General features: G+C 43.1%; 2 protein-coding genes across 3 annotated transcripts; one reads left to right on the top strand and one right to left on the bottom strand.

Moving 5' to 3' along the window:
* Positions 1 to 2,752: 2,752 nt before the first annotated feature.
* Positions 2,753 to 9,089, bottom strand: LOC102700318 (mediator of RNA polymerase II transcription subunit 8). 2 transcript variants are annotated; one of them, XM_040522197.1, is made up of 11 exons: positions 8,792 to 9,089; positions 8,524 to 8,648; positions 7,537 to 7,661; positions 7,253 to 7,436; positions 7,032 to 7,109; positions 6,720 to 6,787; positions 5,848 to 6,108; positions 4,668 to 4,721; positions 4,362 to 4,568; positions 4,075 to 4,201; positions 2,753 to 3,336 (listed from the first exon to the last, which is right to left on the bottom strand). In XM_040522197.1, exons 1-11 carry the CDS (start codon positions 9,031 to 9,033, stop codon positions 3,167 to 3,169), a joined length of 1,641 nt encoding a protein of 546 aa, XP_040378131.1. In that variant the 5' UTR covers positions 9,034 to 9,089; the 3' UTR covers positions 2,753 to 3,166. The 2 variants fall into 2 exon arrangements, with proteins under 2 accessions (XP_040378131.1, XP_006650204.3); XM_006650141.3 differs by having other exon boundaries at positions 5,848 to 6,105.
* Positions 9,090 to 10,508: 1,419 nt separating this feature from the next.
* LOC107303890 (heavy metal-associated isoprenylated plant protein 3-like) lies at positions 10,509 to 11,414 on the top strand. The gene is made up of 3 exons (XM_015835174.1): positions 10,509 to 10,565; positions 10,656 to 10,783; positions 10,875 to 11,414. The coding sequence occupies exons 2-3, from the start codon at positions 10,699 to 10,701 to the stop codon at positions 11,099 to 11,101; spliced, it is 312 nt and encodes a 103-aa protein (XP_015690660.1). The 5' UTR covers positions 10,509 to 10,565; positions 10,656 to 10,698; the 3' UTR covers positions 11,102 to 11,414.
* Positions 11,415 to 17,098: the final 5,684 nt, after the last annotated feature.

Genomic DNA, 17,098 nt, shown 5'->3' with positions numbered 1-17,098 from the left:
TTAATTATCTAGTAAATAATTTTTTTATTATACAGTATCAATACATTATGCACGAACTAAATTATACCATTGCTAAATCAATTATCCACTAAATAAGTTTCTAAATTGTACAGCATAAATTTTTTTTACCAACTAAAATATACATTTACAACAGTAATTATCCACTAAATAAATATCTTAATTATACACTATAAATGAATTTTGCTCTAACAAAATAATACAATCGCTAAATAAACAATATTTGTTGAAAATAACAAATATCTCGAAAACTTACTGTAGCCCACCGCGAAATTTCAGCAGGGCTTTGCCACTCTAGAGACCTCCCCTCAACTCTGAGTGAGTGAAGTGGGGAGAGGGCAAATGAGGAGGGGGAAGGGGGCTGGCGGCCTTATAAAGGCCGCCGAATAAACTGCCCTTATGGAGGGTGGAAGGGGCCGCCTGCAAACTGGCCAGGCCCCTTCCCCCTCCCCCCGCGGGCTCGTCGGCCGGCCATGCAAATTTTGTACTTACCCCCTTCTCGCCCTCTGTAAGGGCGGAAGGGGGCTTAGTGCATTTTTGCCTGCCGCGGCGCTAACGGCCGTCCCACCCGAGCGCCGCGTTGTGTGCCACGTTAGCATTCCGCCCTCTGGGAGGGCGGGAGGAGGCTACTCCTGTGATTTTTTGAATCGCAAAATTAATATGGTGAATAATTTAATAAATAAAATTAAAATCCAAAAAATTCAAGCCGAGACACCATTTGCTCCACACACAGCCGTAAAGTAGAGTGTCTCCATTGTCTATTATCTCCGGTGGCGTACCTAGGAAAATTCGGGTGGGTAGTCTCTTCCAATCTCCAACATCGTTAGTTGATGTGACAAAAAAATTAAACACCACAATCATATATATGGGTAAAATTTAAGTTAAAATATGATAGACTATAAAATTAATATCTTACCACATTGATAATAGACTAATTTAACAAGTTCGAAATGTTCGACCAGTCAACCACATCTAAGTATCTAAAAGAGAGAGACAAAGATTGAGTATTTGAGCTAGAACTCACACTCTCACAACACAACAAGCCAAAGCCAACAAGGGGGAGGGGGCGACGGCTGACCGGCGATGGGGTGAGCTGTCGCCTGGCAATGCGCCGAGCACCATGTACACAGCTGAGCGCCTGAGCAGGTCAGGCGGCACCCGTCGGGAGCCGCCTTGGGGAGCAGAGGTGGTGGAGGCAACATTTGAGGGTGGCGGCGGCGGTGAAGGTGGCGCCGAGAGTGAAGGCAGTGACCGCGAGGACCGCTTGGGGTGGCGATGACGTTACAAGTGAGGGAGGGTGCGTTGATTAGAGGAAACTGTAGATTGGGGGCAGAAGGATAGAAGGTAAAATCTGACGGGAGAGCAAACCCATCTGAGCGTTGGATTAAACGCGAGAGATGTACGCCATTGGATCTGAGAAGTGAGGACTCATGTTGGTGCACTATATGTTAGATTAAATAATAAAAGATAAACTTTTTAATTCTCCATGAACCCATATTAACCTATTTATAGTGATTCTTTTAATGTTTTATACATAAGCCCAAATCCGTTTTATGAATTTGGAAAATATAGCACTTTGGATATCTATAGAAAATTTCATACAACTTTTATTTTGAAAAGAAAATCATATTAGGCCTCTATCAACCTCTGATTAAGGACAACGAATTGTTGCTCCTGTTTCTGTCAGCAGTAATGATTTTAACATTTCTCCTATACCATCAAAATTGAACGAAACCAGCGGTGTTAGAAAGATAACAACTACGACTATGTTTTGGTCACCTAACCTGAATCTCCATGACATAATCCCAGATTTAAAATACAGGTTGAACCTAAAATCGAGAATTTCAATTTGCGCGATCACGGAACAAACCAATTTCGATTTGAAACTTAAGCTTTTATGAACTAAAAGGAAGTTACCCTTATAGGGAAGAACTTAAGATTAAGACAAAAAAACCTAGGAATTTTTAGAAACCACAATCTCCAATTTTTCTCTTTCCCTTCTTCCTCCTTTCCTTCTCTACCCTCACTTCCTATTGTTTTCTCTCCCCTCACAAAATAATTAAACAGGTATCAATTATTTTATTGTGATTTATTTTATTATTAAATGTACTTTAAACATGATATGTAATTTTGCATATTTACGTAAAAAATAAATTAATGCAATAGATCCAACATACATGCAAAAAACAACAAGGTCAAATAAAAAAAAACATGCCTAAGGCCCCGTTCGACCCCTCCCCATAAGTTATCTAAGCCGTCTCGTTTTCCGCGCGCACGCTTTCCGGACTAATAAACGGTGTAATTTTTTTTAAAAAAGTTTCTGTAGGAAAGTTTTTTTTAAAAAAATCATATTAATCTATTTTATATTTTAATAATTAATAATTAATTAATCATGTACTATGTTTTTTGCGTTGGATATCTAACCCTCCCCCAACCCACTGCCGAACACGGCCTAAGTTTAAAAAGGTTCATAAGATTCGCTCATATTTCACAATATTTTCTCCAATTATATAACAACCTAATGGAAGGTAAAGCTAATTTCAATGTAAAGTACAAGTATATACTAAACCCAGTAAAGTGAAATGTGATACACTCCAAGCAGTGAAATGCAATTTACTCTATGATGAATTACCTTCCAAAACACAGTATGGTGTAATCTATTGAAAAACAGAGTATATAGCAAGCCAAAAACTTTGCACAAATGATTGCATGACTGCGCATAAGAGCAGCTCTGTGGAAAACGGGATCAATCTTAACTCAGGTTGTTTGAACTCAGGTTAAGTAGGATCAAACAGTACCGTACTTCATGTTACAATGTTACAGTGCTACCTAATTCATTCTTTTTTCTTTTCAGCTTCAATGACCCCCTGCTAGTCTAGTCAGTATCTCACTAATAGTGAGTGATACATCTACATCCATTTACAATAACAAATGATTCATGGATTATCCGTTTTTCTCACAACATTGGATAACCAGCAGATATAACCAAACTAATGTCCATTGGTGATGGCCTGCAATAAGGAACAAAGCAACAGTTGCTGCTGCGCTATTTGGCCAACCGCACAACGTTCTGCCCTCTGCTGATGGCATGTATCAACTTAAGAGGAGGACATTCTTCCTCGGCCGAGCAAAACACTCCTTGTTTGAATCATTGCTGGTTTTGCTGCCTCTGCTGGGCAAAGTTTGGATTTTGTGTCTGGTTCTGGAGGGCTGTCATGCCTTGTTGCAGGTTCTGAGCATTTGCTTGCATATTAAATTGCTGCTGCTGCTGCTGCATTCCCATGATGCCAGTAGTATTTGTGCCTCCCATACCAAACACTGCAGCAGGAGATAATGGAGAAAATTGCTCAAAAAATATAACATCTAAACCAGCAAGGATTGAGGACACGTCCTCACAAATTATTAGTGCGGTAGAAAAATAGATAAATGGATACTTATAAATCATAAACATTTATAGACTTTCAACTAATACTGTCCATTACCACAGCTAGTGATTTTTCAATTTTTGGCCTGGACAAGACATAAATCTAGGGGAGATAAAACATATATAGAAAAACAGCATACTAAAAATTTTACCAGAAATATCCATGAGTGCTTCTAGGTACAAATATAGTACTACCAATTTTGTACTTAAGTCCTGCCTAACCTCACAATACAATACTATACTCTCAGTACGAATATATTTTGTTCTTCAGAATCATGATCAGCATGTGGAATAATGACCCAGTAATATAAGCACATATATCTTCTGAGTTTACTACCAGGTCTGACAGTAACAGAGCCAGCCAAGTAGATTGTTTTATATTACTAGCAAATCACACATGTTGTGCTATGGTAATATATTACAAAATCATAGATTTTTTTATCAACTATACTATATCACTTGTTTGAACCGAATCTGGATTATTCTATAATATCAGGAAAAATCAGGGACTAATTTATAAAAGAAACTATAGAAAGCAATGAGAGTCAGACATTTAAAGTAGTCTAGATATAGATATAGATCTCTTTCTAACATCAGCAATAAATAAATAAAAAGAATATGGCATTACATACTTTGGTCAGTCAGCATTTGTGATGGATGGCTCCTTTGAGGATGCCCGGCATTCAAACTGTACTGATTAAGGGTTTGCATTTGTGGCAAAAGTGACTGTGATTGCATCGTCCCAGGTATATTTGCCATCTAAATGCAAAAGCAAGGATAAACAAATTACATAAACATCAGGGGAGTATTAAAAAGAAACCGAAAAGAAATCTATAAGATAGATGAAACTGAACAAAGTAAAATATCTAGCAACTGACTTTTTCACACTAAATTACTAAAGAAGAAGATGCTATCTAACCATTTGTGAGTTCGAAGATGCCTGTGCAGCAGTGAACATTGCACTGTTTGCAGCTCCAGTGAACTGGCCAATATGACTTCTTAGCTGATTTCCTTGGTTCAGTTGACTCTGGGACATGCCGGGTTGCATGCGCGCAGCTTGCATCTGCCTATTCTGATACTGTTGCGACAAGGCTTGATTGTACTGCATCTGCTGTTGGGTAGGGACCTATGAGTTTTTACAGCAAGTTTAAGGTCTGTAAGAAATTATTACTATTAACCAAATACAATACATAGAAAAGGAAAAAAAAATCAGTGGTAGAATTGCCTGTAGTTTTTGTTGGGATTGCCCCTGTAAATCTTGTAGCTGAGGAATTGTGCTCTACAGGAAAAGCATGGATCATCAAGCACTAGAAAAGTAGGGAAGAATTTCTGAAGTAAATGATGGAATAATTTTAAGCAGTGTTCGCCTAAATGGCACGGTGTCTAAACGGTAGACGGAGGCAAACTGTCTCGTTTAGGGCCTAAACAGTGACTTAAACGGGCCGAAACCGTTTAAACGGCTAAACGAAACGGTATTCAGCCCGTCTAAACGGTGGGAGAGAGGAGTTAAACGGTGTTTCGGCAAACAAAAATTTAATAGCCAGAACCGCGTCGCGCTAGGCAGGGCCGGAGCCAAAAAAAAAAAGTGTGATTAGGGTTTTTTAGCCGCCGCACGGATGTTTTTCCTCCTCCCCTCACACAGACGCACTTTTCTGCGTTTTTCTCATCTCATCCTCACGCCGGCGCGGCGCCACGGCGACGCCTCCGCACTGCTACTCCTCTCGACCTCTCCCCATGACTAGGGCGGCGGCGTGTCCTCTGCTCCGCCTCCTCTCCCCACGGCTGGCGTGGCGATGAGCCGACGCCTCAATCTTCTTCTCTCCCAACAGGTGGCGGCGGCGCCCCCTCTGCTCCGCCTCCTCTCACGGTCGGCGCAGCAGACCAGCGGTGCCTCCCCTCTGCTTCTCCTCTCCCCAGGGACGGCGTGGCCTCGCCCCTCTGCTCCTCTCCTCACGGTCGGCGCAGCGTCGCCCCTCTGTTCCTCCTCACGGTCGGCACAACTCCTCTCAATTTAGGTAATAGCCTCCACAACTCCACTCCTTGGATGTTTCACATTTTCATAGCAGAATAAGGTATGCCTCGTCTCATTCTCACATTTGTTGCTTTTAGAATCATGAACAAAATATGTGATACATTGGATATTATTTTAGATCGTGTATTTTTGTGCAAAAAGTAGAAAAACCGTTTAAAACGTTTAATCCGTTTAAACGGCGTTTAATTCGTTTAAACGCTAGACAGTGGGTAACCGCCCGACTAGCGTTTACCGTTTAGGCTAACAATGATTTTAAGAGCAGCATAAAAAAAAGAAAAGAAAAGTGCTTTTAATAGTTACATCACCTCTTGCTGATGTGACGACTGAGATGATAAACTTAAAAAAAAAACCTCTGAAGTAAAAATTACCTTACCTGAGCTAGCATCCCAGCAGCCGATGGTCTTAGCTGCTGTTGAGTATGTAGCTGCTGTTGCTGAGATGTTTGCATCAGTTTTTGCCTATGTTGTTGTGCCGTTAGATGCTGCTGGGGTGAAGGGGTGTTCATCATATTGGTCCCTGACCTAGGGGAGTTTGCATACGGCATTGGAGGAGTAGATACATTTTCAAAATTGGGTGTTCCTGTAGCTCCAGGTGATGGAGCAGGTCTGCCAAGTAACTGTCCTCCAGACACCTGCTATTAGAATGAAGGCCACATTTTGAACGCCAGGATAGAAACATCAAAGGTCTGCTTGAGTTTAGGTTAGGTTGATGATTGCTACTGAGAAATGTAATTATCTTAATGCTGGTTTAAAAGAAAGCATTCTAACCAACACTTAGGGCCTATTCGGTTTGGAGGAAAAACAAAGGAAGGATTCCTAAGGATCAAATCCTATGAAAGCCATTCGGTTTGTATGAATGAAGTATAGGGAAACCAAAGAAAAAATATTTCGTACAAGTTGTAGAGAGAACATAGAAAAATTTCTATCCACTCAAACCTCTTGGAAAAATTCCAATGGACGATGGGACATGCATTCCTATTCCTATAGGTTGAAATTCATCCAAACCGAATAGGCCCATAATACAGTTGATCATAGAAAGGAATGCCAATATACCACTGCAAATTATATGGCCGATCGATACAACGGTAATAACACCTAGAGAGAAGACTAATGTCATGTGATATATGCATCAAACTTTCAAGTCTGCCTTTTGTAACTTTTTTCTTCTTTTAGCCCATCTAGCAATAATGTAGACATCTTCTAATTTTGAAGTGGTCAAAGCTGGTATTACTGGCTCTAGACAAACCTGCATTGGATTTCCCTGGGCATTGACAACATTAGGTACAAATGTTGAGGTATTTTTGGGGTACACACCTGCAAGTACAAAATGTAGTGATATGATTTTGTTGAAGCAATATATCAGACAAACATACTGTGCAAATGGCAACAATTAGAGCAGCACCTAGTTATATAGATTTTTTTTATTAAAAAAACATGTAACGCACATGAACAACTCATTGATGTTATAGTCCAAATGCTCAAAATAGCGGGTGAACCATGGAGAACTTGTAATTATGTCACAGAAACAAACCAAAGTTATCACCAAAATTATGCGTACCGTCTCCAAAAGGAAGTACTTCCACTAAATGGCTAGGAAGAGATGAATACTGCCTTTGGTCTCCCGGTACACGCAAACCTGAAAAGTCAGACTAAACCATCATGGACTATAAACAATGAAATCATTACATACAAGGAGAAGTGTATGCTAAAATTAAATTCAAAGTAATTTTTAAGCTGCTAGCAATATTGATACACCACTAGTCCATTAATGGTTATCACCTTCACCATAATTTACAGCTGCTCTAAGTAGGCCCTCCTGCTCCTGTATCTTTGCAGCCTGTGCCTTGTCCAGCGTAGGACCAAGATTTGTCCCCTGGCGGGCTCCTAGCCCATAAGTCTTGCGGCACTCAGTAATTACTTTCTCAGCAGTTTCACATGCACTTCCAATCATATCTATCCTAGCCTGAAAGTAATGGCAGAATGTCCCATCTAAATTAACAAACAATTAACATGCAGGTATAATAAGTTACATATTTTTGAAATTTCGAAACAGAAATAATCACCTTTAACTTTTCAATTTGTGCAGGAACTGGTAGATTTGTTATCCCAGACAACAAATTCTCCCTCTTTGTAGTTTCTTCAGCTTCCATCTCAGGTAACAGCTTTGACGAAAGCATTACAGGCAGTACTGCAGTACCAACGAATGTCAGAAAAGGACTAGAAATACTGTAACACTAGAAGCAAATGAACAACATGGGAGCACAAAGTGTGATGCATCACAACCATATACAGCAAAACTGACTAATTATCATCTTGTTAGGTCGTCTTTACATTCCTATCACTTATCCCAAAAATAGGGAATTGTTGAAAAAAATGGTTCTTAATATACACATGCTACATTACAAACTTTACCAGTTTACCCTAGGATAAAATTCGTTTAAACTAAAGCAAACTAATCATAACAGCTTGAAGTTTAATCTTAATATTAGTACAAAGAAATAACTATTGCCAGGAAGTGAGAGGTCACTGGTTGGTTCTTCATTTGTAAGACTTGTAAAAGAAATGACATGTATAAATACTCTCGTTGTTACCAAATGCAGCATAACTACAATATCTCCAGTTCTCCACTGACCACACTACTAGATATCATCTATCCTTGTTGCGCATAGCAGAAATCACTTGTAATATATATCTCGGTTCTCATAACAGATGACCTGTCTTTTCGTCAGGCTTTGGGCAACATTGAACATGAAAAGACTCTGTTTGGTAAGGCCATGTACTCAAAAGTGGTGTGCTTAGCTGGGTATGTGTAACAGCTGCCCAAGGCAATGTTCTGTGGAGGGTTGAACTAAGCAGAGAAATTCCATGCTACATTATGTTCAAATATCCTTTCCACAAACTTTATGCTTCTGTTTTTCTACCCATCGCAAAAAGCTTTCTACTTGGGAGTTGGGATCTAACATTTACCTAATTAGTGTGATTATTACAGACATAATGATCAACGGGTGACAGCACAAGAGAAGAGAAGTAGGTTACTGGGAACAGCATACTGGCAGCGTTTTCAGCATTAACGTTCCGGGGATAGACCACGAACACCTTGGACACCTTCTTGATGTCCTCCACGATATTGAAGAGCTCCATGCTCACCATCGAGAATTGCCCAAGCACATCCTGCCTGCCACGCACCACGGATCAGCCGCATGTCTGAGCAATCCCTCCAAAGCATATGCATGCATAAATCCTAAGAAGGTTAACCCTAGAACTTCACTCCGTCCAGCAATCCGTCGGGATGGGAAGGGGAGGGGTTGGGGGCAGTACCACTTGGGGGTGGCGTTAGGATTGGTGCGGGCGATGGCGTCGAAGTCCTCGAGGATGCGGGAGATGGCCTTGTACAGCCCCACGGCGCGCGCCCGCATCCCCTCCAGGTTCAGCTGCTGCTGCACCCCGGCGCTGAGCCGCTCCGCCCGGGGAGCCGCCGCTGCCGCCTGCTGATCCCCTAAGGGCGCGGCCGAGTTTGGCGGCCCGGCGGCGGGTGCCGCCCCTAGCGCCGCCGCGTCCATCGCCGTAGAGCTTTGCGTTGGCGGCGGCGGAGGGAAGCCCGGGAGGATCTGGTATGCGCAGCTCGCGGGGAGACCGGGCCTCGCCGGATTTGGGCCGTGTAGAGCTCGCGCTAGTTGGGGGCTTCGGGGCGAAAAGGCTAATGCTCGCGCGGTCGCGCGCTCTCGCGCCGCGCGGCACTGCCGGCCGACACCACAGAACATGGCCCATCTACTGTTACGGCCCAACTTGGCTGGCACTTTTTTTTTCACTTTACAAATAGGGGTTTTAAGTTTATATGTATAAATTTATATCTATAATTTTTTTATAATACATATAAATCTATATTTTTTGTTTATATACAATATTTTATATCTATCTAGATTTTTTATATGGAGAGTTTGTATTTGTGTATATAAAGTTTACATGTATAAAGATTTTTCCATATATGTATATATAAACTTTACAAATAGAGATCTTAATTTTATAGGTGTAAAGTTTATATGTATAGATTTATGTATAAAAAGTTTTATGTATAAAGTTTGCATGTATAAAATTTGTATGTCTAAATTTTATACGTGTAAGTATATATATATATATATACACACGTGTAGCCGATGCACGGTGAACAAATATTGCATAATATATTGTAGTAATTTACTAACAACTAGCAATATACCCATACTATCGCTACGGTATCATAATATTTATATGCACCATTTAATTTCATGTTACTTAAATTATTTTTTTTCTAAAAAAGGTCTAATTGTACTTTAATTTAATTCAAATCATATATCAAATATACATGTGCTAATGAATAGTGATATCTGATAATAAAAATCAATTAATTGAAATAAAGTTTATGTTTCAGACATTGTACAATTTTATCTATGTCATGTTCAACCAAAAAAATTTCATGGTCATATGCATTGTATCCACCATGCTATTAAGCATGTTCATACTAAAGATGAGCTAAATATGAATCTTTTTGAGACATGCGTACGACTCTTTAAGACAAGTCAACTGTGATTTATCTTCTAATTCATGCAAAATAAAGTATTTAGGTAAATTCATACAATCCCATTGAAGAATGTTCTTTTTATCACAACTTAACAAAAATCCACTACAAATCACAAGTCAGGTAAAAGAAAAACTTAATCATAAATCTTAATCATATGAAATTTAGAAATCTAATTATGTGTATAATAATTAATTTTATAAATTTTTTAAACTCAACAAGCGACAAGTTCAATTTTTGTAATTATAGGAAAACACAATATATAGCATAATTATAGGAGCTACATACATCAAAAATATATATATTTATATTTTATAGAAAGTTTTTAATATATAGAAAGATTTTTTTCTATGCATGGTAATGCGGACGTATAGTCGATCTAAGTCATTAAATTGATGTAGATAATTCTGAATCGTTGGATTTGTTCTTTGAGACAATGAGTTATGAGTCACACCAGTTGGTACAAATATTGTAGGGCAGATGAACAAGATCGATGTCATCGCTGCGAAATGGAATGGAAAAATAAACACACGGCAGGTAATTATCAACGTCAGTCGACGAATCAAGGTTAGTAATTTAAGGATTAATCTCTCAATTTTCCTATTTCGGCTTGATTTGTTCCATCAGATCAGAAGTAGATAAGAGGACATAGAGCTTTGTGTGTGCGTTAATGGCGGAGCCCGTCATCCTCAAGATGAACGTGCAGTGCAGCAAATGCGCTACGAGGATCCGCAGGGCCATCAAGAACATGCACGGTAAGATCAGCTAGGAATGTTACTCTCATGATCGTCATTCGATCGATTTGATTTGACATGTTGGGCTTCGTGCATGGGTGGGTGGGAGCAGGGGTGGAGAAGGTGCGGGCGTCGCCGGAGACGGGGCTGGTGATTGTCACCGGAACGGCCGACGCGCTGGTGCTCTGGTGGCGGCTCTGGCTCAAGATCAGGAGGTCGGCCAACATCGTGAACGACGGCACGCCGGAGCAGATTCCACCGGAGGGCAGGATGACGCACCTGGCACCGATGACCACCTACGCCGTGTCGCTGCAGGGCTGCCCGGAGCTTCGTGCATGATGGAGGGGGCACCGGGGAAGGAGGCGGCGTCCACGACGATGGCGGCGGCGGAGAGGTGGAGGAGGCGAAGGAGGCGGCTGATTTTGAGTGACCGAGGTGACTGAGAGGAGGAGGTGGATCTGAGCCATTCATTCGATGCAGATGATTTTGTTCGTTAGATTTGTTCCATGAGTCATGAGTTTTTTTTTTTTTATAGATAGATTCTTTGATGGATAGGTCATGAGCCTTAATGAACAGTAGCGCCCTTATTTCTCCACAATTTATAATTGGTTCTAGCCAAGATTATGATCCTACGAATATTATTTTCATAAAATTTCATCACCAAACTGCTCTATAACTCCATACGTATTAACAATAATTTTATTGATTTTTTCATTTTTTTAAAATTCTTAATTTAGCCAACCTTCATTTAAATGATACCACGGTAACCGCTGTCGCGTCACCACCGGTTACGGATACCTGGACGCCACGGAGGCACCACCACCGCTGGCATCATCGAGTCGCACTGTCATTAGGCACCTCTTGGCGCTCCGTATCTATCAGCAATTCGAATCTCCATACGTCGATCCAAACATGTGAATTTCTTTCAAAGGTGCATATACTTTACCACTAGTTTTTATTTGTAATTTTTGGGAGTGAATTTTGCCCCATTTTTAGCTGACCTAAATATAAGTATGTAGTGTTTATAAAGTAATCCTAATTTGTTGCAAGTATACAGGCCTACAGGGAACACCAGACGAGTACTGACTTTTGGTTTGGAATATGAAATACGCTACATATCTGTCGACAAGCCTTACCGAGAAAAAAAATACAGGAGCTGAAACTTATTGTGAATGAAATAAAACAAGGGTTTGATGGCTATAATTTTACCATGGGCACATTTCTAATTTGAGCATAAAAGGAGCACATATACGTTGACAACATCCAGCTAGCACCTCTAAAAGCTCTGCACTCTGTGCCAACCTTTGACTGAAACCATAGTAGTAGTTCTTTGCAACTCACCAAAAGGGAAGCAGTTGGTGCTAGCTGGATTCTTAGAACCCAAAATTTGCAACAGTGGTGCCCCCAAACTTTACAGAGTCTTCCCTGAATTAGAGTCTCCTTCTGAGAACCCAACTTTGACTGAAGAAGTAGAACCTGAGAGCTGGCGGCAATGTGGAAAGAGGTAGGAACCCTGGCTGGAACATCTGCTCTTAACTAACCATTAATTACCATTGTGTCACCCACCTTGCCACTTGCAATTGATAAAGGCCAATATGCATTAGTATGGAAGCAAGGAAAGCATGGAGCTAGCAGCTTATCTCTTCTTCTATAAATGCAGGATGTCACCACTATAAAGAAACCCCTGCAATGCAACTCAGATGTAGCAGAAGAAGGAACACCTGCAGATGCAGTAAATCAATCATGCTTCATCATCCTCCTGTGAGAAGAACCCTCGGTTCCTCACAGCTCCTGGCCATTGTTGCTGCTCTCTCTCCTCTCTCCTGAGCTTCGCAACCTTCCCTGCCATTTCGGTAGCTCAAACGGCTCCAAACAATGGCTCCAGCACTGACCTCCAAGCCCTCCTCTGCCTCAAGCTCCATCTCTCCAGCACTGCCGGCTCCCTGGCATCACGGAGGAGGACGAACGGTTCTTCTCTCGACTTCTGCAGCTGGCCAGTGATAGAGATATGGTAGTTAGAGTTATATTAGTATAGGATTGATTTATGTGAATTCCTTCTATATCTGTAATCCTTTCTTATCTCTACCCCATGTACTCCTATATATACCGGCTTTCTGAGGCTCAATACAACAGATCCAATATTCGCAGTATTCTCTTCTTCCTCTACTATCCAACATGGTATTAGAGCGGACGATCTAGCCACCGCTCTCACGCTTCCGCCCCCGCTGCCCCCGGGAGTAGCGATCTAATCTCCCGGGGGTGGTCATTTTTTTTCTCTTCGTCGTTTTCATCCTCTACCTGGAGAGATCGGCCTTCGGGCTTTCTGCATTAGCATCAAGAAGCAGCGTCACATTAAATGCCATGGTCCTCGTCAAGTCGTCATCAAGCCAGGCTGCTGCCCGCCGGGCGTGACTTCGGCGCTGCCGAGCTCAACGCGCTGCTCCGCGTGTTTTGCACCCATGGTCACGTCACCGAAGCACGCACGCTGTTCAACGCCACCATCACCTACTTCGATCTCCTGCTGGTCCTCTCCTTCTTCAATCCGTCTGCATGCATGTAGATGGATATGACTAGGGAAGGATGTGGAACGACATGTCAAAAGGCTGTTGTTGACTTGTTGACTCGTGCATGCAATAGAGGATTGGTATTGCACTGCTGCTACTGTTCTGCTGCTAGCTTTTTTTCCTTCCCAATCAAAGATCGGGTTTGCGTCACCCACCGCCTCGTCGACATCTGCGCGTCTTCGACATCAGCTTCAACTACATCATTCCGCCCCACGCATCGATGGACTGATCACCCGTTCAAGCGCACGACTACGACGACAACTTGTACGCAATCGTCTTCGACTACGCGTCTACGCCATCAAGCTTCAGGTTGCCGCTGCGTCTCCCCTCTTGAGCCGTAACGCCGCTGCCTGTGGTCCACACATCCATTGGTTGTTGCAGTGTTGAGAGGCGTCCTGCTCAACATGGCGACATTACCTGTGGACTTCTCGCTGCTGCATCGACATGGAGCTACAGTTGTGTTGTCCTCTCGGACCTCAGCTTCGCCGCTTTTGTCGTCTTCATCGCCGTTCGCGCATCGACAACCTCGTCGTCCGCACTAGTCATCGTTAGCCACTCGGGCCTTCTTCGTCTACTTCGAGCATTGCCGCCGCATCTCCAGGCTACTACTGTCGCCGTCCTAGGCCGATAGTTCGCCCATCCTACATGGCTACCAACGTTGCCGCTCCAGGCCATTGGTCCCGCTACTTTTTCTTCATCTTCGTCCACCATGCATCATTGCCAACGTCGTCGTATCTTCCTCTACTACACTTTGTTCTTCCCTGGAAACTGCGTGCTACTTTGGCAATTCTCCCTCAACGTCGTTCTCGCACCGCGACCATCCTGGAGGGCTTCTCTGCTAGTCTCCTTCGACATTGACGTATGATTCATGGTGGTCCCCGGCCTAGCCTACGCGTTTTGGCAACACCATTGCACGCATTCTTCCCGAGTTGTCCCCAGGATTGGCAATCCCGGCGTGACGTCTCATCCTTTACGGTTTGACTACATCGGCTCTTCGGCATCATCTTCCTCCATGACCTCTGCGATTGTGTCACCGTCATCGTCTTCTGTGCATCCTCGCGCACCTTGGTCCACGATTCCCTCCCGTGAGTCCACGACCACTCTACGGCGCCCCATGTGCACCTTGCGGCTCAGCTACCTCTCCATCAGCTTCCTGACTTTAGCTACATCGACCACGGCTACTCTACGCATGGCTTCATCGACCATGGTTCTCTCGTATCCATCGCTTTGGTTACGTCGACAATAGCACAAAGGGCTATCATCCGTGTTGAGCACTTTTGTGGTTTCTTCACCAGTCCAAGTGTCCGCGCTGCTCACGCTTGGACTGCGCGGGGATGCTAGAGATATGGTAGTTAGAGTCATATTAGGATAGGATTGATTTATACGGACTCCTCCTATATCTGTAATCCTTCATTATCTCTACCCCATGTACTCCTATATATACCGGCTACCTGAGGCTCAATACAACAGATCCAATATTCGCAGTATTCTCTCCCTCCTCTACAATCCAATAGCCAGGCATTTCTTGCAGCAAGACACAACCATCCCGCGTCACTGCGCTGGACCTCGAGTCGTCAGGCCTCAATGGCCAGCTACCACCCTGCGTCGCCAACCTCACTTCGCTCACAAGAATTCACCTTCCGAACAACCAGCTCGGTGGTCAGATTCCACCGGAGATTGGCCAGCTAACCATGCTGAGCTACCTCAACCTCAGCTCGAACAAGTTCAGCGGTATGATCCTAGAAAATTTGTCTTCTCCCAACCTCCGGACGGTCCCTGCAAGTGACATCCCACCAAGCTTGATGTTACGCCCAGAAATTCCTCACGCGAATTTCTGAACTTTTTATGTATTAAAATCCCTGTCCAGGACTAGCCAAGATACACAACAAGACAATGTTGATTACATAACCATCGCTCTTAGAAACAACTGAAGATAACACTTATTCTAACGAAAATGCAGCGGAAAGAAAGGTAGACTAGCTCCAGCGGGTACGGCTCCAGTCCACAGGCAAAGGTTCGACGGTAGACCAGCTCACTCCTGAGAGTCTTCTCCACCAGACTCAACTTCTAACTCTGAAGGGGAAAGTTGAGCAAGGCTGAGTACAAACCACCGTACTCAACAAGTAACACGGAAAAGAGGGTAATAAATGATGCATAGGGATTATCAAGGGCAGGCTAGGGTTAGATGCAATAAAGCAGCGGTTAAACCAATAACAGAGATTAAAATGAATAAAGGTAATTGAATACATTAAAGGATAAGTAAATAACAGTTGTAAAGTACCACAACACTGTCCAACATTACACCACGCTGCAACAGGCCCAACCACTACTCAATGTTACACCACGTTGCAGTAGTCCCGAATGAAAACCAGTTTACTCAAGTTATTAAAGGTTCACTAATCATAGTGAAGCTGGGAGTTCGCCCACAACCGTGGGCATGGCTATTCGAATAGATTATACTCAAATCAGAGGTGTACTACTGTACCCACAAGACACGACTCCACTACACTTGAACGTGCGCCGACATACCACAATGGTATACCGGAAAGTAGACCGTGATAGGACTCGTCACATAACCCTCCCTATTTAATCGCACCGCACTTCAGGTTTCACCCCCTCCTTTACACCAAGTCGGGCAGTCCCCTCTTGTGCCTTGGTAGATCCGGAAGCAGCAGAGGCTTTCGTTACACCACAATTGTCCGTCCATACTCCATCACGCCTACCCTTGCCTTGGTACGTCAAATAGTTCGAAGCCATGCTTCAAATCCCACCTTACCCATTTCGGCATGTGGTTAGCACTTAATTACTTTCAGGGTTTCCCGTGAACCGGTCCTTAATTGTCATGGGTGCGACTCTCAAAACCATGCACCCACAGCCCACCATTATCAATATTTTAGTTGACGTTAACCCGAACCGGGTGATGAATCATTATTACAGCTATTCAGGACTAGGCATGATTAAATGTGATCCATGAGCTACTTGTTCTAGGCACGGCTAAGCATTAACCTAGGCCTAACTCTAATCAAGTTACCCCTGGTCCAGCATGAATAAAGTTGGATAATCAACGGCATAATAATAAGGATTACCCGAAGAAAATAAATACCATAAATACTTTAATTAAAACAATGCACATTTGAATAAAGAAAGCGGGGTAATTTGCAATAACGGGTTCAACTTGATCAAAGATGAGTGCCAATTGCCTTGCTCTGGTCCCTAGGGAACTTCGGCGATGATCTCGAAGTTAACCGGCTCTTCGACGGGGTCCGAATCTAAGCGACAAAGCACAAAAATAAATAAAACATGCACAAACTCTACTGAAACAGCAAAAGAAAGTATTTTTAATGGATTCTTGACAATTTTATGAATTAAATGAAATTTGAATGGACCTAAACGGAGACTAGATGAATTACTTAAGAATTTTAGAAGTTTTCTGGGTTTTTTAACTAAACAGAAAAGTCCTAAATCAATTATTGCGCAATTAATAGGGCTGCTGACGTCAGAGAGGAGAGAGGAGGCGCTGACGGGTGGGGTCCAGCTATCGATGAGGGAGAGGGGAGGATGAGGGGCTGACAGGTGGGTCCCGGGAAAGAGAGAGAGGAAGGGCGCGGCGGCGGCTGATGACCCGGGCCCGCCTGGCAGTGAGAGGGGGAGCGGGGAGAGGAGGGGGAGGGGTGGCCGACATGTGGGGCCCGTCGGTCAGAGGGAGAGAACAGGGGAGCGGGTAAATCGGCTCGACCGACGGCGGCAGCCGGCGGGCGGCGATAGCGGCGGC

Source organism: Oryza brachyantha, chromosome 3 (genome assembly GCF_000231095.2).
Source record: "Oryza brachyantha chromosome 3, ObraRS2, whole genome shotgun sequence".
Classification (NCBI taxonomy): domain Eukaryota; kingdom Viridiplantae; phylum Streptophyta; class Magnoliopsida; order Poales; family Poaceae; genus Oryza; species Oryza brachyantha.
The sequence above is the reverse complement of the archived record's forward strand: the minus strand, read 5'-3'. Positions and strand labels throughout refer to the sequence as shown.